This window comes from Macaca fascicularis, chromosome 4 (genome assembly GCF_037993035.2).
Source record: "Macaca fascicularis isolate 582-1 chromosome 4, T2T-MFA8v1.1".
In the NCBI taxonomy this organism is placed as follows: Eukaryota; Metazoa; Chordata; class Mammalia; order Primates; family Cercopithecidae; genus Macaca; species Macaca fascicularis.
Window position 1 is genome coordinate 156152874 of NC_088378.1, and position 26422 is coordinate 156179295.

General features: G+C 42.3%; 3 protein-coding genes across 3 annotated transcripts in view; 2 read left to right on the forward strand and 1 right to left on the reverse strand.

Annotated features, from left to right (window-relative positions):
* Positions 1-362: 362 nt before the first annotated feature.
* Positions 363-6340, reverse strand: LOC135970356 (uncharacterized). The gene is made up of 4 exons (XM_065543048.2): positions 6332-6340; positions 5130-5192; positions 3358-4461; positions 363-2230 (listed from the first exon to the last, which is right to left on the reverse strand). The coding sequence occupies exons 1-4, from the start codon at positions 6338-6340 to the stop codon at positions 2135-2137; spliced, it is 1272 nt and encodes a 423-aa protein (XP_065399120.2). The 3' UTR covers positions 363-2134.
* ATXN1 (ataxin 1) overlaps positions 3090-26422 on the forward strand; it is a 458573-nt gene continuing 435240 nt past the window's right edge. Inside the window, exons 1-2 of the mRNA NM_001436892.1 lie at positions 3090-3271; positions 11209-11323. The gene's annotated coding sequence lies outside the window, so the exon portion shown is untranslated. The remainder of the gene's footprint in view (positions 3272-11208; positions 11324-26422) is intronic.
* Positions 3090-26422, forward strand: part of LOC135970357 (uncharacterized) — a 429298-nt gene continuing 405965 nt past the window's right edge. The window contains exons 1-2 of the mRNA XM_065543049.1: positions 3090-3271; positions 11209-11323. The gene's annotated coding sequence lies outside the window, so the exon portion shown is untranslated. The remainder of the gene's footprint in view (positions 3272-11208; positions 11324-26422) is intronic.

Consider the following 26422-nt stretch of genomic DNA (forward strand, 5'->3'; position numbering starts at 1 on the left):
TAAATAGAGGAATTAACTTCTGCACCTGTGCCTGCATTTATTTAGGTTGATCCCTGTGGTAGAGACCAGTGTTCTTCACATGGTAATGTGTTTAGGAATCCCCTGGGGCCTGGTTCAAAGGCAGATTCTGATTTGGTATGTCTGGGGTAGAACCCTTGACTCTGAATGTCTAAAAAACTCCCAAGTGCTGCTGCAGCTACTTTGAAGACTATACTTTAAGAAGTAAGGGTGTAATATGTCATTATATAATATATACTTGCTGGCCCATTTAAAACCTTCAAGAGTAGATACCACCAAAACAGTAAAATAGATATGTGATTGCAATTAGTTTTCATGGTATTTAAGCAATCTATGACACAGGATATGAGTCAAGCTCATCAGGCCTTATTTATTGATTTCCTGTAATTTCAAAGGTTGACTTATGCTTTTACAAATATAACATCAGCCTTATGAGTAGGACTGTAGTACTATATATTTGCCTACTAGCTTCTTGGAAGCTCTGCCCTTTTTCTTTGAGTTTTTATTTGCACGAGAAAGTCTTGTTTCTAAAGAATCAGTGCCTGTTATTTGCGATTGTACATTTAATATTTTGCCATCTGAAAACAAAATATTTCAGTACTAAAGGTAATGAGACTGTTTCATGAGTATGGTGTTTATGTTGGATCTTGCAGGAAGAAATAGTTACAGATTTTGGTGGCAGTTTATGGCTTTAATCTTAATGGCTAAGAAAGTAAATGACACATTTCTTATTAGTTGTTTTTACCATTTGGGTAATATACATATTTAGCTTCCTTGAGAGAACATTTAAATTAATTGACTAACTCTAATCTGAATTATGTGTTTTAATTCAAGGTTGCTAAAATCACATAAATTAACTGCTTGTGCCAACGTAATAATTACAATATTAGCTTTTTTTAACTGAAAATTATCTAAATGTAAGATGTCTAAAAATAGCGTGGAGGTGGATTGGACAGTTTGCAGATTATGAGTTGGAATAAAAACATCGCAGTTAAGCCAAAAACATGGCAACCAATATTTTCTGTTATAAAAATATTTGAGATGAATTTAGTTTTTATGAAAGCTGTCTGAAACTGAAATGAATAGCAGAAGCTTTCTGTTTATTCACAGTCCAGTAATAATAATACCTGCAGCACAAAGCATACGTCTTTTCTATACAAAGCCAACAAGCCACTGCTCCTTTTCGAAGTCGTCTTTGCCAAGTAGGGTGTTGGGGGCGGGGGTGAGGTTAGGGGTAGGGGGACATTTTACCCGATTATGCTCTTACGTACTAACATTCACCTTGGCCAAGCTTGTCAATGAAAACAAAATCAGTCCGAGCCTTTTCAGGAAACCGATGTTAACTGTCCACTAGAGGCTGTAATGAGACCAACAATGTCACTTTAGAACAACCCGAGGTTTAAACCGTAACAATAATCGATTTTTAAATGGAAAAAAGAAAGTTGTAGAAATGAGTAACAGTGAACAGTAGTAGTTACATTTAAATAGTCACGTATATGTGCACGGTACTTCAAAAACGTGAGAAAAAATATTTCCGGGGCTCTGCACCTTCCTTGCTCGGATGTTTATTTTTATTTATGAAGCACGTAAACTCTTGCAGGCCAGAGTTGTGTAAAAACTGACACTTTTTTTTTGGTCATCCTGTGCCCTGCCTCAGTTGGTGACTAACCGTTAGGTCTTAAGTAAACTGAGCCAAAAGGTCTCTCAAATACAGCTTACAGTCAAGAGCGGTGTCTTTCAGAAAAAACTTACGCGAAGGGATCATGTTTCCAGACACTTAGTTCTAAGCACCTGAAGAAGGTCAAATGTCTCCCGACACCTACTGGCCTTCCAGAATCATCTGCAACAAGAACACCACATTGAGCGCCTTTAGTCTGGAGGCGCCTCTTAATCCTCCAGGTGCCACACCTGTTGGCAAGGTGCACCCATCCGCAGAAGATTCCTTCGCGTGGAGGTCACACCTGGCGGCGGGACAGGCGGAGGGGCCGGGTGGTGGGAGTCGGGAACCGCAATGAAACCCTGAGTCCAGATTTAAGTTCCTCGTCGATTGTAGAGAACTGCCATTTGATGCTCCGGTTGCTTTCTCTGTCTCCTACACTGGTTACCTCATTTCCGATTAAATTAATGATCCCAAATTAGCTGCGAGAGGAGTGCGCGGGTCTCCTTTCCAGGCTAGAGCGGAGTAGTTCCATATCAAAGCCGATTTCCGGACCTGCGGAGAGAGGGAGGGGAGGGTCCGGCGGTCGCCAGCGTTCGCAGGCAGGAAAGGTGAGGGTGCCTGTGCAGTCAAGGGGCCCCTTGAAACTTTCCGGAGTTGCATGCAGAGGCAATCCCCGCGGCCCCCGGGCCTGGGTTCCGGAACGCCGAAGCGACGCCGGTTTGCGGGTTAACGTGCAGCTGATGATCAGAGTGAGCCCTTTTAGACGCTGTTCCGAGCGCCGGGGACCAAGGGCACGTAGGGATTAGAATTGACTGACCTCCCCTCCCCCCTGGGGTGTTTCATCGGCTCCCAGCTGAAGCCTGACACCCCTTGAGGGAGTCCCCCAGGTTGCCTGAGTAGCGCCCCGTTGTCGCTCAGTCCCCTCCAACTAGGTGCAGGGACCCAGGGAGGCGCGCGAGGACCGACCCGTCACCGCTCAAATTACCTCATCGCCCAGCTCCCCGCCCCCATCCCAAACCTGGAAGGAACCTTGCCCTCCGGTCCGCGTCTCCCCTGCCCCGCACCCCATCCCGAGCCACTCTTTGGGAAAGGTGTCCGCCTCCCCAGGCGGCGCGCAGCGAAGGGTTAAGGGCGCGGGCCGGCCGCCGCGCGGTGCGCTCGCCGTGCTCTGTGCGGCTTGCCGGGCCGCCCGCCAGAGGGTGCCCCCCACCCCCATGAAGTCGGATCCTTGAGCTGCGGCGGCGGCAGCCAACTGCTCCATATTTGGCTTCTATTACACATTTACATACTGGAGCGAGCGAGCGAGCGAGCGCGAGAGAGCGCGAGGGAGGGAGGGCGGGCGGGCGGAGGGAGGAGGGAGGGGAGGGGAGCGGGAGGAGGGGGAGGAGGAGGAGGAGGAGGAGGAGAGAGCAGAGTATACCGCAGACATCATTTCTACTACAGTGGCGGAGCCGTACAGGACCTGTTTCACTGCAGGGGGATCCAAAACAAGCCCCGTGGAGCAGCAGCCAGAGCAACAGCAGCCGCAAGACATTGTTTCTCTCCCTCTGCCCCCCCTTCCCCACGCAACCCCAGATCCATTTACACTTTACAGTAAGTGGCTATTTTTTTTCCTCCTCTGATTCTTCCCCCCTCCCCCATCCCCTTCTCCCCTTATTTAGATTAAAATCCCTCCTCACCCGATCTCCCGAGAGGGGCAAAAGCAACAACCAGCAAACAAACCCAAAACCCCAATCGGCTGCACGGAAAACAGCTGGAAGAGGAGCGAAGGAAATCGACGCGTCGTGTTCTGTGTGTGCGTGTGTGTGTGTGTGTGTGTGTGTGTGTGTGTGTGTGTGTACATACAACCGTCCCCGGCTCCAGGCTCCCGGGCCGACACCCCCACTGTGGGCGCAGGGGCGGCCGGCGAGGGGGCTGTCAGGGGTTGGGTGGGCGCCCGCCAGGCTAGGGGGCGCGCCCGGGCGGGGGGCGCGGGCGGGGAGAGCGGCGGCGGGGCCCCGTTCCCCCCGGCTGCTGGTCCGGTCGCGAGTGCGGAGAGCTATGTCCTCCTCCCTCCGGGTGGCGCAGGGGGGAGGTGGCGGCGGCCGGGGTGGCGGGGTGGTCCCTTTCCCGGCCGCCCTCTTCCCATTCCTCCTCCCCGGAGAGGGCGGTGAGAGACAGGGGGTCTCGGGGAGGGCTGGACTTCCACGCGGGTGGTCGCCTGGCCTCGGCGCCCCGGGGTAGGGGTCTCCTCTCGGAGGTCCGGCGTCGCCGGGTGTGCGGCTGCGGGCGGGGAAGGGACTGCTCCTGCAGCCTGGCCGGGACTTTGCGCGCGGCCGGGTGCCAGGCGGGGGGCGCGGAGGGGGTGGCCTCGGGGACCGCGCAGGGGTAGCGGGTGTGCGGGTGCCTGGAGAGCGGCTGGAGTGGCGGTGGCGGCCCTGGCCGCCGCCGCCACCGCCGCCCTGTTGGTGCGGCCGCTTCCTGATCATGTGCAGCGGCAGCCGCCGCCCGGAGCCGGGAGCCCGCGAGCGCCCCAGTCCGGGCCGGCGACCCCGCCAGCACCCGCGGCAGGAGCCGAGGAGCCGCGGCAGGCGCTGCCCTGAGCCGGGAGTGAACGGCTGCGCGGCTGCTGGGAGGGTGAATGAAGCCAGGAGGAGGGGAAGGAGGAGGAGGCGGCGGCGGCGGAGGAGGCGCTGCGGGGATTGGGATGCGCCCTGGAGCCCCACTGCTCGTTCACTCTGGGCCGGGCCGGAGACTCTGCCACTCCCGGGGCCGCCGCCGCCGCCTCCTACGTGGTTCCAGAGCTGCGCGCAGGCCGGTCCCGCAGGGGGCAGGGAAGGGGGCCGGACGGGCGGAGCGAGAGGTGAGGCGGTGTCGAAGCGCGGCGTGAGTGTGTGAGTGAGTGTGTGTGTGAGTGAGTGTGTGTGTATTTGTGTGTGTGTGTGCGCGCGCGCCGGGCGGGGTGCGAGGGCAGTCGCGACGCGGAGGTGGCCCTTCCTTGGCTACTTGGCTGACTCTGCAGCGCCCCGACCCCTCTTCAGCCCCCCGCCTTCAGGCTGCCTTCTTAAACTCCGTGGCTTGTGCTTTCATTTTATTTCAGACCACGTAGGGGGCTGACTGGAAGGGATGAAACAATTCAGGTTTTCTAGGGAGATTGAGCAAGAACCTTAGTGGGGGGTGGAAGTAGGGTGGTGATCGAGACTCTGCCAGAAAACAAAACAAAACAAAAAAAATCAGTTTCTAAGGACGTCGGGGGTTAGGTTCGAGCCCGTGGCTGCTCTGTTTTGTTTTGCTTTCTTGGTATATAATCCTACAGATAAAAGGGTAATACAAATATTTGAGAAGATTGAGAAATTGCTGAAGAGTAGTAAGGGCAGGAAAAAAAAAAAAAAAAAAAGCCAGTCGGAAGAAGCTGGTTATATAATGCGCGATGTGGCTAACAAGAAAGGCAAGCTATTTTTATTTTGTTTACCGTATGCTGTGCAGTAGGGACTCCTCCAAACTGGTTCTGTCCCCGAAGAGATTCATAGCTTCCCTGTGAGATCCACAGGATACAATTAGCAAAATTAGAAGACCCTATTACACCCACAGAATAAAAACTAATGCCTTACAGTGGCTTTCTCCCTGCACATCCTGTCGTGCATGCACGGGAATGTGTGTATGCAAATAAGTTCTCCTTTGGCAATCTAGTAGTCACATCTCAATGACATTTGTGTTTTATAATGCAGGCTGTTTTTAATATTTAAACATCATCGTTATATATTGCACACAGCAGTGGGTAGTTACTTGGTTATTTTTAGGCATAGCTAGTTACTTTTTCAACAGTGTTAGCTAAGACATTTCTGTTTGGGTTTTTTAGGAGGCTGCAGTTCCTAGAAGCCCCCGTTAAGCCCACCCTTCGGTTTATTTGGTGGGTAAAGGTAGTTTGATACTCGAGCTTTTTTTGGAATGAAGCTTATGCCTGAGGAAACCACCAGAGAGAAGAGAAAATCCTGCACAGGAACTCTTGGAAAGGGATTGCACCATAACGGCTAGCGCTGTGCCATTTAATCTCCTCTGATTGCCCTCTCACTGTGCATGCATCAGTCAATATTTTAGCAGCTCCGCAAATAAATGGACTTGAATGCCATCTTCTACATAAAGCAGAGGTTGAAGGGCTCCCCTGAACCTCCTGGCTGCCTGTCAGTGGTGTAGGTTTTCGGTGCACTTACTCCAGCCCTGATCGCTCATGTAATTAGATCAGGCTGCCATGGCAACAGACAGTGTTCCTCGTCCATTCAGGTGGGTTTGTCTTGTGCCTGAACTACTCCAAGTGTTTTGTGCACAGCATTTATGCTGCCCAAGCCAGACGAGAGACTCCACGATTTCAATTGCATCTTCTTTCAGTCATTTGGATGGGAGACACTGAATGAGGCTTCTAGTTACTCAACTTTTGTAAAGGAGACCAACATACTGTTCTTCCTAGGTGCAGTATGTAAATGCATCTCCCCAGACAGTGAAAGGAGCCTGACAATCCTGCTGGTGTTTATTGTGAACAGATCAACAAGTATTTGGTACTTGTTAGAAACCTTTCAGAGCTTACTAAAGCAACATTTCTTTTGCAGTCTGGTGCCTTTGGCCTTGCAGGCACTTAACCCTTTCAAGTGTGAAGAGCGTTCATCCTTTGGAACCTACATTGCCCATAGCGATGGCTGGATTTCTAAAGGGTTTACTCAGGGGAATAACTTATTCGGAAAATATATTCCCATTGTCACATTTTAAAACTTGACAGCCATCATAACAAAAACTGGTACTGACAGTAGGCAGACATTCTGAATGTATTCATTCTTAATTTGGATCTATTGGCTGTGATTTGAATGATCTTTGGTAGTAAGTTAAAAGGATTTTTTTTTTTCCTTAGCTAAGCAAGAAACGATAGAGGCCTATAGCTAGAGGACTGATAATGCATGGTGCTTTTGCACAATAAACATATACTTTATTTTAGGATGTAATTTAGTGAGCAGTTAGCAGTATTCTAGTCTTTGCATTAGGGCACCACTGATGAAGCTGCCTAAGCAAAGAGAAATAATATTATGGTAAAAAGGAAAAGTTGCTTTAGTTGCTGAAGCTCTGTGCTGCTCAGGGAATCCAGCTAAGTGGGGCGGGGGAGTATTTTAATAACCCTGGTATTTGAAAGAAAAGATAGTTGAGAATATATCTTGATTTAGTTGTGACTGCCAGTCAGTTTACAATTTTATGGCCAATATAGCTAAACTGGTAAATTTTTTTCCCCCAGGGCTAGGATTGAGAGAGCTACTCAACTCTCTTCACAGGGGGTTTATGAGTTTTTACCGTTTCGTGAGTTTGTGTGGTTGGTAAATTCATTGTGGCCTGGTCAGATGAAGCATTGCTGTAGTTAAAATGAGCTATTATTTCTTCCAGCTGCTTTTATAAGGTGGTAAATAGATGAGAAGCAAGGATGTCAATATTACACAATGCCTTGGAGGTCCTGAATTCTATTTTGCAACAGATCGAAAAATGCTTTACTTGCAGTAAAATGTGAACATTTATTTTTCAGTGCACAAATAAATTCATGTGAAAATAAGTATAAAAAATATACTTGGTGGGAATGGCCAAAGGCAATATTTTTCCTTGTGGATTTCATTTTAAGAGGGTTTGATAAACAGAAGTGATACTTTGTCAAAAATGTTGCAACTAGACTTCAGGACTTCTGCATTGTCTTTTACACTTAGAGGAAGATTAAACAAAAACTCTTTAGCCATAAGATTTCATGTCAAATGCCCGTAAATTTCAACATACCTAAGTCAGTTGCCTAGGAGTCCTGGGAAGGCCAGTGCTGAGATTATTGAAATATTAGTAAACATTACTATGACTCCTATTTTTGTTGTCATTATAGAGTCCAAGGACTCCCATTTCTTTTGAATAATGTTGTGCCTTTATTGTTTTTCATTCTGAAATGTCAAGTGGATTTTACTTTTTTGCACATACCTTGAGTGACAGTTTCTGATGACTAACACTGTAACACTCATTTTGTTTCCTATTAAAAGTTAAGCAATAAACATATTTTACTAAAATTCTGAAACTCACATAAGTAGGTAAATGTGGGAGTGAATGTTAATTCTTTAAACTGTGGTTATCTAAAATAACACATAGATTAGCATCTGAAGAGCTTAAATACTTGCATCGGTAAAGTGACATAGTGCAGTAAGACAGGCTATTATTTTTAACGGAGAGATAGATTATTTGACTTTCCTTGCTCTGTATTTTCAGAGTAACTCAATAGTTTGAATGATTAGTTTCTGTGAGAGATTTAGATCTGTGCAGCTTAATTGATTCAAATAACAGATTTAGTTCCGGTCATACTTCCAAGGTTATCAGAAGCAGGCCCTCCTCCTTATTTTGTTAAAAGCACCGAAAGCAAAAAATTGTAGAAATGGTAATAGAAATAATAATTTCTGTTTTAGGACCTTACATGTAGAACTTCTAAGATAGGAATTTTTAGTCATCAATTATGTTCACATTTTATTTTCATGTAATTTAGTTTAATAAAACATATTTACTCATTCAAAAAAATTTTAAGGAGTGATATACAGTGTCAGTTTTACAGAAATTTTTAAACGTTGGCTGAAAGAGCTATAATTAGACTGAGATTTTAAAAAATATATAAATGCTTAAAATTACAGAAGTAATAAAAAGAATGGTTTTAGACAAATCTTTACTTGTGGAAACGGTTTTTTATTTTTCTCTTTTATAGTTATATTTATGGATATTTGTCTTTATCAGTGTAGTAATATATTTTATAACATTCATAATTTGAACTTTCAGGCTAATGTACTATAAATATTTGTATTATGCATTACTATCATCCCAAATGTACCAAAACACGTTTAGAAGGAACAATTATGGACAAAAAAGCAACAAGCATTATACTTTGTTTGACATATTTCATCTAAGCAGAAATGTTTCATTGATTTTTCTGTAACTTTTAATGCATCGCATTTGTGGAGTAATGAAAATGTAATGATAATTGCCACAATGTAAGCAAAAATTGTATCCTACCTGAAAATTACTTTTCAGAAAATTCATGGTAGTGTACTCAGAATTTGAGACTTCATAGGGCAGAGGTTTCCCCGATTGTGGTGTTTTGATTTGGGCTAAGAGGAACTCTTTTTTTTTTTTTTTTCCATTTAGATGCCCTTTAACATGACAACTTTTGAATAAGTTAGGTAACAGAAGTTTTTCGTGACAGTTATTGTAGCTGCTAACCTATAGCATCTGTCCTTCTAACGTTCAAAGAAAATATATTTTTCTGTCAATGTGTATGGCAAACTTTATTTTCTTGTGCCCTTAATTTTGGCCCCCTCTCCCACATTATCTCCTGGTATTTACTGACCATTACATCAGTTTTGGTTAGGCCGTCTTTCTTGTTAATCTTCCACTATTAATAGTATTGTATTATGTTGCTCTGCTGGATTTTAAGAATATTGAGTATTGCATTTTTGGCGTATATCATTGTATAAAATGCCCCATAGGTTATTTTCTTGTATATTAATTTTGTAAGTTTTTGCAGTAAATACATGCTGCCTTGCTCGTATTCTTGCCTTCTTCCCTCTGATGGAATACAAGTTATGTAAACTCTATTATCCTAACTGGTGCAGCAACACAAATACTTTTGAAATAAGAAAGCATACTCCTGCAAGAGTAAATTAATCTTTTACGGCATTTACATCATGTTTGACCCTCCTCTGCACTTCAGCAAACTAGGAGGAGGTTGTAATTTGGACTCTATAAAAACTTATCTGCCAGGTGATATGTAAACAGGATTGTGTGCATACAAATTGTCATACAGGCGAACACTCTCCCAACTGGTGAGCTCATAAAAAGCACTGTCTGCAGATTTATGGTACCTGCACCTTGTTTGAGAATCAAGTATTTTGATGTTTAATTTGAGATGAAATCAGTATCCTCCCTCCCTGCCCCCTCACCCTTAAAAAAGTACTGAGTAAATAGAATTTTGTAAACTTCTACTTAACTTGGCCATTATTTATATTTGTAACTCAACAGGCTTCTTGATGGAGGGACTGTGCCTTCTAAAGATTTGAAAGACATTATAGTGTATAACAGCTTACCTTCCTTCTCTGTACACACAGATCACACGTGGGGAAACCAAGGACTACAAGAATTACTTCTTTTGCATATCAGTCCCAGGCAGGCAATCGATGCTTAAATAAATGCTTGGTGAATGGATTAGTTAGAAGTAAGCATATTTTGGCTACTGTTCATTACTTTGAAAAGTGCTGGAAAGAAGTGGAAGTTATTTTCCTTTCCAGCTGGGCTGTGCTCTTAAAAATAGTGAGTGTGTATGGATGAAAATAATCATGACTACCGAGATGTGTTGCCATGTACCCAAGGATAATTGGCTCACTTACCTGTTTACGGATTATTCACATTGGAGATCATATTCATAGCTCCAGAATAGTTTCTTTCTGACATCCAATATAAACCTGGGCCGCCTCCTTCCTACTGTTACCTGGCGTGAGCTTAGGAAACGCAAACTAAATTTAAAATCAGCCTAAGCAAATGTGCAGATCAGCTCCAGTAATCAACGACTGAAAATCAGTCCAGCATTCACTAGTTTGGGGATTATTTTATAGTGACCCTGCTACAGATTTTAAAAAAATTTTTTTTCTGTTTAATGTGGATAATTGGGAATCACCAGTATTTAAGAATATAATTTTAATGGATAGGGTGAAAAAATACGTTAGCAGATCAAGTCTTCAACTTCTTCCATTTCTATGCATAGGTTTTACCTCACAAAAACTACTACAAGCACCAAGCTCCCTGATGGAAAGGTATATGGAAGATTCATTCATTCATTCTTTCATTCATCCATTCACACATTCACTCATTCATCATACAATGGATAATTTTTACTTAACCATGTGCAAGGAATTGTGGCAAAATGAAAATGAGATATACATTCAGTATTTAAATAACTTAAAGTTTAGTGGAAAGTTTAGTGAATATATATGCACACTTTGCACTTTTTTCTGCATTTTATCCTTTCTTCTATTCCATTGGACTGGTGTGCTGATAGCTGTGTACTTTCATGATTGTCTTTCAAGTTGCATGTTGATAGATAATATATGCCACATTAAAATTAGGCTTTGGCTCAATTACTGTTCAATCCATGCCCATTTTCACCTGATACTCCTTGTAGTTACCAGCATGTGTTTATCAGATGATTGGCTAGAATCACTCGACCAAAGAATGACAGTGGCTGGCTCAAATGGGGAGACCATCCTCTTAATTTGATGGAAGAGATGACCGTTTTGTATGTTTGCCTCCCTCTGAGCCCTATTGAACAAAACCAGACCTGCCTTTTGAGCTGGCTGTGTTCTGTGTAATTCTCATACAACAGAATGCCAAATGTGATGTTCTTAACATTTGTATTTCGGTGCATAGACACTTAAGGTGGACTTATTTTTTAAAGCAGTTTATTCTGTTTTTCATTTTGGATTTCCTCTCCTGCACTCCCTGGACCATTGCAGGAGCATCGTGCATCAAGTCACCAGGGTGGTCCATTCAAGCTGCAGATTTATTTGTCATCCTTGTACAACAGTCTCCTCCTCCACTGCCACTACAGGGAAGTGCATCACATGTCAGGTGAGAGTTTTGCGATGCTCTCTGTTTTCCATCTGAGGATAAATTCCTGACTTGGAAAATTGCCTCCTAGCCTTACTTTGTTGGCTGTTGAATATCATTTTCTTTGCAAGCTCTATTTGGGCATAGTGTGGGAAGTTGAGAAATTGCCAAGATTGTTTTTTAAAACTTGGATTAAGGTATCTATCTATTTGGTTTAATCTATATGGTTCATGAAGAAGTTCATTTGACTTTGTGATGATTGATAATTGCCAATTGCGGCTTGAACCTGATCATTTTAATTGTCACTTTTCCTTAATACAATTAAGAATGCTATGCTACCAGCTATCTTAAGTCACAGTTTTTACATTTTAGATTACTGTTGTAGTATAATATATGCGTAGCAAAACAGAGACCTGTTTGTTTAGGGGGAACCAGTATTTGTTGAATCTTGAATTTCTTTGTGCCGTTTGGATTTTACAACTTCCTGATTTTCCCACGTACAGTAAATTTTTCTGGCCTGGAGAGTCATGCAGACACAGGGTGTATGCAAGGGTGATGACTCATGGTTTTCTATTGAAGAAAGGGCCAGAGGATATTGCCTCGAATTAAACCAGGAGAGAAAAAGAGGTTTGCTAGAACTTGGGGCAGTAAGGGCTTCGGAACACAAGGGTTTGGGTGTAAGTAACCAAGGGAGATTGTGAAATAAAAAACTGGATCAATTTCTATTTGCCTTGGAAACGGACCTGCTTGAAACTGTGAAGACAGAATAGATTAGAGGTTCCCAAGCCTGGCTAGGCAACAGAATCACCTGGAGAGCCTAAACAAAATAGAATCAGGGGCTCCACCCTAGACTTGCTGAATCAGAATGTTCCCTGTTGGAATCACTGATCTGTCTAGGCAGTGATTCTCCACAGGTTTGGGAACCCCTGGGTCAGCCAGTCTTCCAGCAGCTCTTCCTAAGTAAAGGGATAGACTTAGCTGGTGAGAAGCTCGTTCTACTTTTAGCAAATCTCCCATTTGAAAATTCGAATTTTCAAAACTCATTTTTCAAGAGGTGGATGGATATTTGCTTTATCAAATGTTCATTTAAACAATGATTGACCACATTTCTTTGAAGAAAGAGCTGCCTCTTTACCTTAAGAGTCAATTTTTAAGTTACATATAAATTCTCTGGCATCTTAGATAAGAGCATGGAGCTCCGTAATCAACCCATCTGGACTTAAGATCTGGAGCGGCCACTGTGACCTTGAGTAGTCCTATGTCCTTTCAATGCCTCGGTTTATTCATGTATAAGATGGAGGTAATATTAGAACTTTCTTATAGGGCTGCTGTGAGGATGGAGTAAAATAGTAGATATACTGTGGGTAGAATAGTACCTGGTGTGTGGTTTGTATCTTTTAACAGATGCTATCAAGTAACTTATCCCTCAACAGGTTGATTGTTATGGTCATGTTTTATGATGGTTGCTCCTGAATCATACATGACTAGGAATATGTAAATATACCTGGACCTTGGTCTTTGGACCCACCCTGTAGACATCTACGGCTCTGCAAAGCCAAGGAGCCTTTTATTTGTTTTTGGTTAATTTTAAATTCTGAATTTATCACAACTGTCTGACTGATGGGATACATGTGTGGTTTTTTTTTTTTTAGATTGTTGTAAGATGAACTGATGAATTGCATGCATAAATGGGGTTGTTTCTGGTCTGAGTAAAAATAAACAAAAACCTGAGTGACTGAAGTATTATGCCTCAGGAAAAATTGCCAAAAAAGTCCCAGTGGGGGACAAGGTGGAGGAGGGAGGAGTCATCACAAACACGATATTCTTGTAAAATGTGGAACTGGTTTCCTTATATTTTATTGGCTGTGGAATAGAGAGGTGTTCTTTAAGTGGGACTGTAACCTAAAGTTCCATGCAAATTATCTCTTAAGATCTACAAATGTCAGCTGAATGAAAAAGGTAGAGTGGGCCAGGCACAGTGGCTCACGCCACTTTGGGAGGCTGAGGTGGGTGAATCACTTGAGGTCAGGAGTTCTAGACCAGCCTGGCCAACATGGTGAAACCCTGTCTCTACTAAAAATATAAAAATTAGCCGGACATTGTGGCAGGTGCCTGTACTCCCAGCTACTTGGGACTCTGAGGCAGAAGAATCACTTGAGTTCAGGAGGCAGAGGTTGCAGTGAGCCCAGGTCGCGCCCCTGCCACTCCAGCCTGGGCAACAGAGTGAGACTCCATCTCAAAAAAAAAAGAAAAGAAAAGAAAAGAAAAGAAAAAGGTAGAGTGTCTTACTGCTACTTTATCTCTTAGGGATGATACTCATTTTAACAGTTATGTGCTAGGCTGAAAATCCTCACATTTAGATCTTTGGAGAAGTAGTTTAATTGCAGGTGGGTTGAGTACATGTGCATTTTTTTAACCTGTGGTGTTGAAAGGGAGTCATTTGTGATAACAGAAATATCCCAAGAATTTTATTGTGGAAAAACAGGCAGCAAAAAGTCGTATCTCTTGGTCAATATGGGCAGCTTATTGAGAAGAGACCTAGGTTTTTATAGTATATTAGGAAGTTTAAGTGTCTTAAGAATACTAAAATACTGACAAAGTAGCACAGTCACCTTGAATTTTAAGCAGCTGACATTTTCTATGGTTGCATTTAAAGAAAGCTTATAAGCATTATCTAAACATTTTGCATCAATAATGGCCTCATTACAGTCCTCACGATTGACGGCTCAACGTAGGCAGAAAAATAGTATCATTCACGTTGTACTCTGGTATATTCATTCAGTTTTTTTCTTAAACCTACATTATAGTTCTTTCTGGTTCTAGTTATTTTATAAATATGATACAGCTATAGCAAGTTATGACCTAACTTGTTCACAGTCACTATTTATGTAAAGAAATGATTCATTCATTTATTCATTGTGAATTTTTTAAAAACTACTGCATGGTGCTATGGGAATAGAAGTGAATAAGAGCCACCGGAAGGCAGTTATTTTCTTCATGGTCAGGCAGGGGAAAGAAGAAACTCTCTGAAATAATGAATACAAATAGAATGGGGTTCTAACGGTGTTCTAACAGTGAAGGAATTCAGAAGAGTGACGCTGTGTAGGAGTGATCAGGAAAGACTTTGAGGAGGAGGGATCGCTTGAGTTGAGCTCTGCTGTCTAGATTGCATTTCTGTGGGAAGAGATGGATGGAGCATGAGGAAGGCCATGTGTGTGTCTGGGACATAACAAGCCAGTGCACGGTATGTAACTGACCAGGATGTTCTGGCTGAAGCCTAGGTGCTGGTGGACATCTGAGTTTCTGGATTCAAGCCGACAGTAGAGACTGTGGGAATAAAACCACTGAGACATCGAGTCTGAAGATAAATTTGGAGGAGTCCTTGACATAAAAGTGATCTTTGAAATTAGGCCTTGGATTCTTGGGCCTGGCAAAAAGTTTGACACACAGGAGGGGGATGACTGAATTCAGGGATGACGTCAGCTGGTGTAGAATGTGTAGAGAGAAGGTAAGAGGCAGCGGAGAGTAGCATGAACATTGATGTGGCATGGCCTTCGTCTGCCTTCTTTTCATGATCTGGGGTGAAGGAGGCTGGGTGGCTGGAGGAGTTGGGTGATGTATGCGTGGGCCATAAGGACTCTTCTGCAGAAGTTCAGGCACCTCGGAAACTCAGTGCTGAACTACAGCTCAATGAAATCTTGTCAAAACCTTTCTTCCTTTAAGACCTTTACAAAAATAGGAACTTGAGCTAATTTTAGCTAAATCTAATGTGTGTGTGTATAAAAACGAATGCCACGTTTGAAATTCAGCGTATGCGGTATTTCTTTAAACAAGTGATCCTTCTGTTTTCCTCTAAACAGTTTTATTAAGATTTTCAGTGAAGTCCTGTACATATTAACAAGAATTCCAGCATTTCTTTGATCTTTTCTGCTGTTGATTTATTCATCTCATGTGATATGCGTAAATCACAATGTGCCATCTACTTGACTCTGTAGCAATTGTTCATTTGTGGCAATTCATTTACTGTACTCTGATAAACCACATTAATGTGGGTGTGTTTGGTAACTTCAGAGGATTCCCTGGAGGCTTTCTGTGGACTCTTTAAAATGTGAGATGTGTGTGTTTGTGTGCGCGTGTGTATACTGTATATACCTAGTTACTAGACACAGCCCTTTGAACAATTTGGCTTCCCATTTATACTTTATAGAAAATAAAGAGATATAGAAGTGGTGAATCTTGGCTCTGGGGAGAAAGTTAGTCTAAGACTTCATGATGTAAAGTGAAAGAGAAGGCTGGAAATGATGTTACGATGTTCTCAGTGAGCAGTCTGTTTTAATATAATGAGAGAAAATTTGAGGATTAAGTGTTTTTTTTTTTTTGGTCCTGAGTTAGTTAGGATGGGCTCTCTGTATAGCCCAAAGGACTCAGAATAAAAGCAGTGAGTTATTTAACTTTCACCAAAGACAAGAAGGTTAAGACAGGAACAAGAGGGATGGAGCAAACAACTCCAGGGGCAGATCGTTCTGTCTGCAATTGTTTAATGAGCATCTAATGTATGAGAGGCATTATGCCAACAAGGCATTCTAGGGAATATGGAGATGATCAATAGTTCACATTTACTATTCTGCATATTAACTTATTGAATCCTCATTACAATCCTTCGAGGTAGGCATCATTATTTTCTCCATTGCACAGGCGAAGAAACTGTGGCACAGAGAGGGTGAATAATTTCCCCAAGGTTGCCCAGCTGTTAAGTGATAGAATCATGCTTGGATTCCAGTCTGCACTCTCAGCCCTGTTCCTTAAGCCCTGTCCTTAAGAAGCTTACAGTCGAGTGCATAAGGCAAGGCATGGCTTGGAGTAATATTTGAAGAGTCATGACACAGGTACAACACAGTCTAGGAAGTCAGGATCAAGGAAGGGTCCTTCCTTGGAGCCTTCTCTTTTGATGCCTGCCTGTCTGTTCAGTCACATATGAGCTTTCTGATACAGGCTGTCCTATGCAGGCTTTGTGGTGTTTTCTTCCTTTCTTTCACTCTTACTCATATCTCCTTGAGATTCCTATGCACTTTCAATAATTATTCATTGAAGAAAATGATGACAGTGGCAATTTGCTTATCCATTTCAGGGGATTGGCTTAAGTTGGCTCCAAATGCTATTCAGCATCAAGAGTCTCAACGAGATGATGAACTTTTGACTCTTAAAAGAACTTCACTGGGTCATTGCTCAGCTTGCAAGACTTGGCAGATATGAACTGTTTATCTCTCCAGTGTGATAGGTGCTGGTGTGGCACCGAACGCAAGCTCTAAGAATAAAACGTGCAGCGAAAGGAGGTCACGCTTCAGTCAGGGTGGCCGTAAGGAAGCTTAGAACTCCCATCCCCTCTGCCCCTGCCTCGCCCCGTCTCATTTTCTCTCCTTCACTGGAACAGTGAATGAATCTGAGCTCATTCATGTCAAGATGATAGAGAAGAAAGATCACTTTTCTCTTAGCTGGCTCAGGGAAGGCCAGATTGTCTTTCTTACACTGAGTGAAAAATTACTGACGACTTTTGTGTTTCTTTTTTTTTTGGTCTTCAAAGGCAACATCTCTTGCTTTTACAGACCCACGGAAATTGAGAAGAGGATGCAAGATTTACTATTCGTGCCCTAGCCTGGCAGCTTCAGCCTACATCACAGCTGTAATCATATGTGATGCATTTTTATTTACAGATTAGCAGGCTCTGAATCTGACATATGACTAACCGGGAAGCTCCTCCCTGTCACAGTTGTATGTCATCTGCTTCAGAGAACTAATTGCTTGGCAATTCCCCTTTGGTAATTCCCTCTTTATTTTCTGATGAGTTACTTAACAGCGATGGGCTTGTTGAGCAGACCGTGGAGTTTAATGTGTGCTCCAGAAACTCCACTGTAGGCCTGGGGGATATGTTTTTCGAGTTCTGTTTAGCTTTACTGAAGGAACACTGAAACCATTATATGGCCTGTTAATATTTCACTCAATACCAGATGAAACACCGAGCAGCATGCAGTTTTCCAAAAGAAATCAAAACCAGGCTTCTTTTTAAAATGTGCCCCTGTGCATTAGAAAATTATCCAAAAGGAATTTAATATTTATAGAACGTTTAATGCTCTCTTGAAAATCTGATTTAAAATGGAGTAGTCTTCCAGGACCCTACAGAGTGAGGATAGTGTGCTGTTGGACTGGTAGTTTGGAGGCTCAGTTTCTGTTGCCTGCCCTGCAACAGGGTGACTTGTGCTACTCACTCTACCTTGCTGGGTCTCAGTTTTCCCGTCTCCAAAACACAAGGAGGTTGAAAGAAATGATCTCTCGGGCCTATTCTATCTGTGACATCGTACAGTTCCACGAATAGATTTTATTGTAATTCTTGCTCCCGGCTCCCCCAAGACCTTTGCATCTGTCAAACATCATTTGCTGTTGTTTGACTTTGTTAGATTTTGTATTTAATTAGAATTTATATTTTAGCTATGATTATGTCATTATTTATAGAGTAAGTCATAAGTGGTGCCTAAAATCATTTATCACCCCATCTATATTAGTTTCATACCTGAATACTTCCTCTGCTCCTTTTTACTGTTCTCGCTACCATGTCCCAAACAACATCCATTTCTGGAGGTGGAATGCAGTATAACTGGAAAGAATCTTTCAGCTGATTGTGGGATTATTTTTTTGCAAGAGGAGTGCAGAAGCTCTGCTTTTCTAAGCAGTAGTCATAAGGGCCATATTCTGCTTTTAATTTGCAAGCAGAAATCCTTTTGATGTCATTTGGTTTTACCTGCAGGTGCAGGTTTTAGTCTCTAGGTAATTCCTTTTCTCTTCTGCATCAACTTTGCCAATTAGTGTGTGCGGCATTGCCCTGTCTTTTTGGTTAATTCGTAAGCAGTTCATACAAATGCCTCTTGATTCATGGCAATTATTAATAGTTTCTTTAGGCAGCTAGTGCAAATAGAAAAGGTGACATTTGAGAGGGTTTGTTGTTTTAATTTATTTGTTTCGTAGACAGAGAGGAAGGGTGAAAATGAGGACTTTGAAGTCAGGGAGATTGAGGCTTGAATCCTTCTGGCTCTGGCTCCTGGCTCTGTGGTCCAGGTCACATTCTTAAATCTGTGATCCTCAATTTCCTCATCTGTTAAATGGGGATGATAATACCACCTAACTCACAGAATCACCGGAAAGATGTAATGTGCACTCACTCTCTAGATATTGCTTATGGTAGTATCTCAATAACTGATAAAAAGCAAAGACACACACACACGCATGCGCGCGCACACACACACACACGGAAGGCATAGCATTTAAGACCTCAATAAAAAAAGCAAGAACAAAGGAAAGTGCTGCATTTGAGGTCTAGTCAGGGTAGGAGGAGCTTCTCAGAGCAGCCAGTCTTAGTAGGCAGAGTTGGAATCTCAGAAGGACCTTTGAAATTTCGGAAGGACTAGGCAGGCACCCTCCGCTAACCTGGCAGTGGTGTTTTCTGCAGGTAGCTCTGCTCTACAGAAAAGGGTGTTCACTACACGTGACTCATGAAAATACTATGTTTTAAAACATGTATTGCCCAAACCTTACAATAATAAAGGAAAGCCAACAAAAGCAAAAGTTCCCTATGATTCCACCATTCCAGTCCCTAATCAAGTTCATTTTTATGTGTTGTTTTTCAGTTCTTGACAACGTAACATATATCTTTTTTTCAGTTTTGCGTTTCCCATTTAGGGTAAATGTTCTTAGTAACTTCAGCTCTACAGTTCTCATTTGCAAGGATCACGTAACATTCTATCAGGTTGTTTTATCTTGATTTTTAAGTTTCCTATCACTTTTGTACATTCGAGTTGTTTCTACTGGTTTACTGTTGTAACGCCGCAGTGAATATCTTTGCACACAAGTATTTACCGAGGACACACTCGCATCAGAAGGCTCATTACTAAGTTAGAGGGAGCTTGCTCTGAATTGCTTTCTAAAAGGCTGTGCCAATTTACATTGTTACTAATGATATAAGAATGTCTCTACTTTCAATCTTAATAATTGTGGGACTTTTTTTTTTTTTTTTTTTTTTGGCTAATTTAATAGGCTCTTTGGTTTTAAAGTTTTCATTCCTTTGATCCCTCTCAGAGACGAAACAGTTCCATCTGTGTTTGTTTACTAACTGTTCTTTTTACAATTAGCGAATGACAGTCTTGATGTTTTCTAATCTATGTACACGAGCTCTTTATGTGTTCTAGATATTAATCCATTTAAAAAGTCATATTTGCTGGAGCTACTTCCCTAGTCCGGTTTCCTTTCATTTCAATGATAATACTCTTTGTTGTACAACGGTTCAAGTTTTTATATGATCAGCCTCTCTTTTCTTCTGCTTGTACCCAGGGCCAACCTGGAAGGAAGAAATGAGATTACAGCAGCTCAAATTCTGCACCAGGCTGGCGAGTGGTCCACTGGATGGCTTTGTTGGGAATAGCTCTTTCTTTCTTCTGCTCACTTTTCCCCTTGGGAACTGTTTCCTGTCGAAGTCCCAGTCTTTCTATCTCCAAGGGCCCCTTTCCCCTTCTCCCACCTGCCCCTCACTCCTTGATGCTCTCCCACCCTGTGCCGATTTCCTGGCTGTGGCATCCTCTCTGCCCAGTTCTCTACCCTCCGTTGCTGACCTGTGTGTTTCTTAGGGACCCTGCCCTGGAAGCAGTGGGTAGAAACATGTCTGGCAACCTCCCTCACTAGGGCCTAGAGAGATCAGTCAGGAATTTCAGGCCTGGCCAAAGTCTAACCATTATCCAAGTCTCCGGGGTCAGGGTCTTCACATCCTCTGTCATACATCCCTGTTACCTAGCAGGCTGCCCTGCTAAGGGATGAGCTCCTTGGTGTTGGTTTTTATCCACGTAGGAACCAGAGAGGCACGATGCTACCCTGGTTCCTTTCCTGTTGTAGCTCTTCTCTGGAGATAGCTCTTCCAGTGGAAGGTTGGAAACAACTTCCTAGGCATTGAATTTTGAGGAATGCTGGTCTCAAAGTCTGAGTTTAGACGAGTGGCTCTGCTGAGCTGGGTGGTTTGGCATATGATGTACCTCCTGAATGGCCTGTCTAAATGGATTGTTGTTCTGGTCCAACACGTTTTTCCTCTTTGAAGCCAAAATGAACATTTGTTAGTATTTGAAATCTGCTGACATCTCTGTTTTTCTTAACCTCTTCCCTGGGTTCTCATGGTCCTCAGGATAAAGTCTAGAATCCTTCATGTGGATCAGTAGGTTTTGAGGACCTTCTTTGTATCTCCAGCCTTATCACTTACATGTTGCCCTGTATTCGCCCCACATCAGTCCTATCACACTTCCTCTTTCAAGCGCTATACTCTGTTTTGTGTTCCAGCCTTTAGACATGTTGTTCCCCCTCCTTAGAACCCAGCTCCTCTCCCCCTGCTGTCTGGCTACCTTTCCCTCATTCTTGAAATCTCAACTTAGAGTCTCTTCCTCACGAAGTCCTTGGACTAGGGACTAGGTTATTTGCTATCTTTTCTGGGCTCCCATAGCATCCCATTCTTCCCCTTGTATAACACTTCACAATCCTTCTCCAAGCCCAGCAATAGGAGGGCTGCCTTTCCTCAGTATGTGGCATCTAGTGAATGGGCAGTACATATAGGCATTCCCCCTGTGATGTTTATGTTGCAAATTGGATGTGATTCCATCTATTAATATGGACTGTGATGTATATAATTGTGGTCAGGAACCAGCATGGGGTCCTGTGAACCACAGTGGTGAAAAAGCTATGGCACCTGTTTGTTCCAGTGGCTTTGTGCTTTGTCTATCACACAGTGGGTGATAAAGGTGACGAAAATGTGTAAGAAGCCTGTGCTAAGGAGAAAGAAAGGCCCAAGGATGAATCTTCCGGAATGAAAGCTATACATAATAGAGTGCTGAATTCGTTCAGTCATATTTAAGTTTTATAGTACTGCACTTATAACCACACAAAACACTATTCTTATTGAAATTCAATACAGGAAAAATGCCTTTGTTTTTGAATGTCTAAGACTGTCTTCCTTCCTCCTCATTGAAAAAATTCCTATTGAATTTCGATTATATGAAGATTTTTAGAAACGCAGCTATTGTGTTGAACGAATGAATGAATTTGAGGTTCACGTTCTTAACGTCTGTTTTCTGACTTTGATCAGTTTCCTTTAAGTGCTTTCATGGTCATACTCTGCAACTCAGGTGAAAGTTTCTAGGGAGACAGTTATCCCAAGAAGATACTTTGATCTGGAAGAGAGTAGTTCTGAAGTTCTAAGTGAGGTTTGTTGGTTGGATTTAGGTAAGGTACCACATGGAAAGGAGAACTGCTTAAAGGGGTAGGGTGACCATGAAACCCTCTTCTGCAAACCCTTCTCATCAAGTATGAAACCAGTGGGGTAAGAGGTCCACCTAATCTTATCTGTGCCCTTTTGAGTTGGCCTCTGGGTTGTAAATGACTTCATCTCGAAGTTGCGCTGTTGGTGGTAGGGGAGGACACCTTCTCCAGGTGGAGGGAGTGCGTTTGTGGTCGATGGTGTGAGCGACCATATGTTGGACCATATGTCAGAACCTGTTAAGAGGTATGGAAATGCCTCCCATTAGAAACTGAAGCCCTGGGTCCTTTGACAGCTGCAGCACCCCCAGAGGAGAGTACCCTACGGCCCTTTCAACCTTGCTTTGCCCTGGCAGTTTCCAAGTGGAGGCGGAAAGGACTCTGGATGAATTTTGTTTTGATTATTCTTCCCCTTTTCTAGGCTCTGTGTCCGGTTCACCTCTGGAGCTGCCTGGGTCACTGCAACCCAGACTAGAGAGAAGTATGACCCCAAGTTGTGGCTTTTATTGGGAGACAGCCTTCGTCTAAGGAACTGGGAAAGAATGTGTTCCCCAGCTGCTGCCTTTCCTGGTGTCTGATCTGATACTTTTCAAAAGATAGCAGTTTTGTTTGGTTTGATTTGGATTTTTTTTTCTTTTGTAAAAGATCATAGACCCATAAGACAAGTTTATTATTGTATTGACAGAATACAAAAAAATGACATGGTTATTTATTTAAAAAATCTCTTTCCATACGACTTTGCTTTCTATTGAGTTTGAAGGAAATATGGTGATAGCATCTAAGCCTAAATTTTGGTGTTTTATTTTGACTTTCCTGTTCTGTTTAAGCTTCTGTAACCCCTTGTACCTTTCTCTACTCTTCAGAAGGAACAGGTTGTATTTTTTTCCATCTCAACATCATCCAGATGAACCGTGCTATTTTAACAATCTGTGTAAACAGATATAAAAGGAGGAAGACTACTTTCTTTAATTTTTCTCCCAGCGAGTTGCAAAGCTGTTTCAACCATCCTAGTGATTAGGAGAGTAATAAACAACATTAAAATGAAGAAACGCCTTTCTGAGAAGGACCTTGAAATGTGGGTCTTACCAGTAGTATGTGAGCCTTCCTCAGACTAAACTGCATAACACAGTTCATATCATCTTTAAGTCCTGGAGGGAGGGCTTTTTAATATATGGACATGACCCAACACTGTTGTTGGCTGTCCTGCTGTACAGAGAACATTCGGTGACCTGGAATCACAAAGTTTCTGTCTCTGAATGGTGCACTTAATTTCACTTTTTGCCCTGAAGTCTCAAGAAATGAGACTTCCTTTAGAAAAATGTTTTTAAAACTTTCTCATTTTAAATGTCCAGGGTCTTTGAAGAGTGTACTGGGAGGAAAGTCCTATGTTTCCTGTTTCTCTTGTAGGACTAGTCGAAACTACCCTTTCTCTTGATGGTATTCTGCAGTCTGAGCCTCTGATTTAGTAACTACAGCCTTTAAAACCACAGTTATCCAGACCATGTGCAGTGGTTAATGTGTCATGAGTCTGCCTCAGCTGATAATAGCACATCACAGAATTCAGAGTGGCTCAGATAAATTGTTTCAGTGGATAGTCATAATGACTCCTTGAGTAGAAAAGTATCCTCATTTTCTAGGGGAGAAAACAGAACCTATGAGGTTGACTGATTAATTGGATTCCAGTGGTTAGAAATACATGTAGCCTGTGCTGTAACCCTGATTTTCTGACTTGTAGTTCAGCTTTCTTCTCCATCTCCTTGTACAGCCAAGATACTCCAGAAATTATTTGCGTTTCCACAGTTGTAGGATGAAAAGACATGTCTTTGCTTAATTAAGTTAGCCCACTAGAACAATGTTGAGATGGAGCTGGAATGGTGAAGAAATGCAGGAGTCCAGTCCTTTGGATATGTGCAATTCCTAGTTATCCCTTGAGACAGTGCTTTGTTATAAATTTAGATGTTAGAGGCTGGGCCCGGTGGCTCATGCCTCTAATCCCAGTGCTTTGGGAGGCCAAGGCGGTGGAATTGCCTGAGGCCAGCAGTTCAAGACCAGCCTGGGCCACAGAGTGAGACCCTGTCTCTAAAAAAAAAAAAAAAAAAAAAAAAAAATTAAATGTTAGAGGTTTTTATAGTGCCTGAGTCTAAACTTGATGGATAAACAGAGAATGGTTTTCATTTTGCAGCCACTGCCCCTTTACAGTTGAGCTTTTTGAGCTATATTTCCTTTAATGCACCCGTGTCAGCAAGGTTAAGAACATCAGGAAATCAAATTGATCTCGTATATGGAATCTTGAAATTTGATGTCATCTGCTCTGAGAAGTCCTTGTGGATGGGAAGATTGTACAATCAGATCATTTCTCTGTATAGCTATCTGCTGTCTTTCTACTAGATGTTACAGAAGACGTTAGAAGAAGCTCTTCCAGCTACCTGTGAATCAGCTTTATCCTGCTAGGCAAGAAGCAGCTGGTGCTGGACATTTGTAACTGCAAAAACCATGAGTTACTTCCCCAATACTCTAGTGGCTAATCTTTTAGTAAAATACACTGTCCATCTCTTAGTGCCAGAAGCAATAACTATTATGAAGCCTTTTCTTTCTTTGCAGAAGTGGTTTGGTGGTGACCATATTGTTAGTTGCAGAAACACTTAGAATCTGATTCACATTTAGACTCGATGGAAGCCAGATTTTATATCTGGACACCTCATTAGTGATGCTGCAAACAAGACAAAGGCCATCTATCTCTCTCTTAGGTGCCCTCCTCAATCTCTTTACAGCATTTCCCCCAGGAGTCAAGGAGATAGCCTGGCGGGGACTTTTGCTTGGTGATGGAGTAGCTAAGAATGTTTCTCTCTAACAGGTCACAGAACAGAAAGTGCTGGTGGACATCTCTTCTTGCCCTAAGATCTTCGTTGGAAGTCCTCGGGACTTGGTGTCTTTGCCGTTCAAAGTGTTTATGAACTCGCCAGGAGGCATAATGTGTCACCATTTTATTCTGGGCCACCCTAAAGGATGACACCCAGCTTCAGAGACCTCCTCTTGGACGACATCCCTGAGAACCAATGTTTTAGCCGTCCCATAGTCTGACGTCTGTTTCCGACTGCTTTTGAGCTGGCGCAGGCTTAGTCATTAATGGCCAGGACGATGTTAAATGTTCTGCCTGATTGGCTTGCAGCTACACACCTTTTGTCATTTGTAGAGCAGCAACTCCCTCTTGAGCTCTTGGGGAGTCTTTACACAAATACACTAGAAAAAAGGCACCCATCCATTTTTTTCCATCTTGGCATTAGCTCACAGGCATAGTCCTGGGATGACCTGGAGTAGAGGCAGTGGAGGATAAATTCATCTTGCACAGACTTGTTTGTGCTAGTTCTAGCCTGTCTCTCACCACAGATCTAGCTTTTAAATACTCAAGTGATTGGTTTTGTGTAGGAATGTGTGGATTGTTGGATTGGAAGAATTTTCTCCCTGGATTTCGAGTGTTTACATAAGCAGATATAAAAAAAATTTGATCACTGATTTAAATAGCAGAGCTTATTTTAAAAAGTTATGGGTGTTTCAAGGTGGTACAGAATAAAAATGTCAGGTTTTTTTTTTTTTTTTTTTTTTTAAATACAAGTCATAACACAACCAAAAGGTATATATTAATGTTTTGTCAGGAAAGGGTCAAAATGGAAAATTTGCAACAAAGACAAACTAGAATAGAACAAGTGCAAACAGAAGCTGACAAATATATGCCCCTCGTTGGGAGTTCAGCCCATGGAATGTTATGTAGGACAAAAGGAATGGAAGAGATATTTCAGTAACATTTTGTTCTCTGTCAAAAACCTTCTGAAATATAAATCTGCTGTGTATTGGAGAATGGATACAGCAATTGATTCAAGTTGAATAGCTTTCATTTAACTAGAATATCCCACAGAAAGCAGTTCTTGTTCTGACAACCATATTTTTGCTTTCTTTCACTTAAAGAAAATAGAATTCGTGTTTACATATCTTATAGGGTTGTTTTATGGACAAAGACAGGTCAAACCCCATCACAGTGGCTAGTGTTACAACAAATAGAAACATTTCTAAATGAAATAACATTTCTAAGCCAGGGCCAGTGCCTGCAGTAATAATACTAGGTTGGTATTATGAAGCCATTTGCAACTATAAATAATTCAGTCATAGATGTGCTTTTTTTAAAATCCTGGTTTTTAAAAATTCTAGTCTTTTGCCAGTACACACACCCATACACATACTTCACCTATTTGCATAATAGAGGAGGCATATGAATATGTATATAATAAAGTCACTTTATTTTGGACTTTCTGAAACAGATTACCTTTTTTCTTCTCCTCATGATGGCTCCCTGAGTTGCTTCCAATTGTTGAAATTCCATAATTACCCACAGATATGGATGTGCTCTTCTAAGGGTCTTGCCATGTCAACCAACCCAGCTGAAAGCTAATAGCCAGTGCTAGCGGTTGAAGGAACTGAGCTTTAGAATTGAGAGACCCCAGCAAAGGAAGTTCTGTTTTTATTCTCCATTTCTACACTCCTCAAGGAGAAATTAGGTGTTTATTATTTTGTTTTGTTTTTTAAATTCCCAGATCACTCTGGCATTGGTCCTGGATCTGCTGCAAATGTAATTTTTAGCAACATCTATTACTCCTGAAATATTTTGGCTCTTCATGGCCCGTATGATTCAGTAGACTTTGAGGTTTTCCAAGTACATTAAGGACTTAAATACAGAATGTCTTAAAATTGTAGGGTTATTGATCAAGAGAAAGCTTCTCTAGGAATAAAGTT

Excerpts from the sequence above, each read along its gene's own strand:
- LOC135970356 (XM_065543048.2), bottom strand. Across the intron at positions 4,462-5,129 it reads TCCCTACTGCACAGCATACG|CTCTGGAACCACGTAGGAGG; the intron begins GTAAACAAAATA and ends GCCTGCGCGCAG. Across the intron at positions 2,231-3,357 it reads TGCCCCTCTCGGGAGATCGG|GTCCGGAAATCGGCTTTGAT; the intron begins GTGAGGAGGGAT and ends CTCTCTCCGCAG.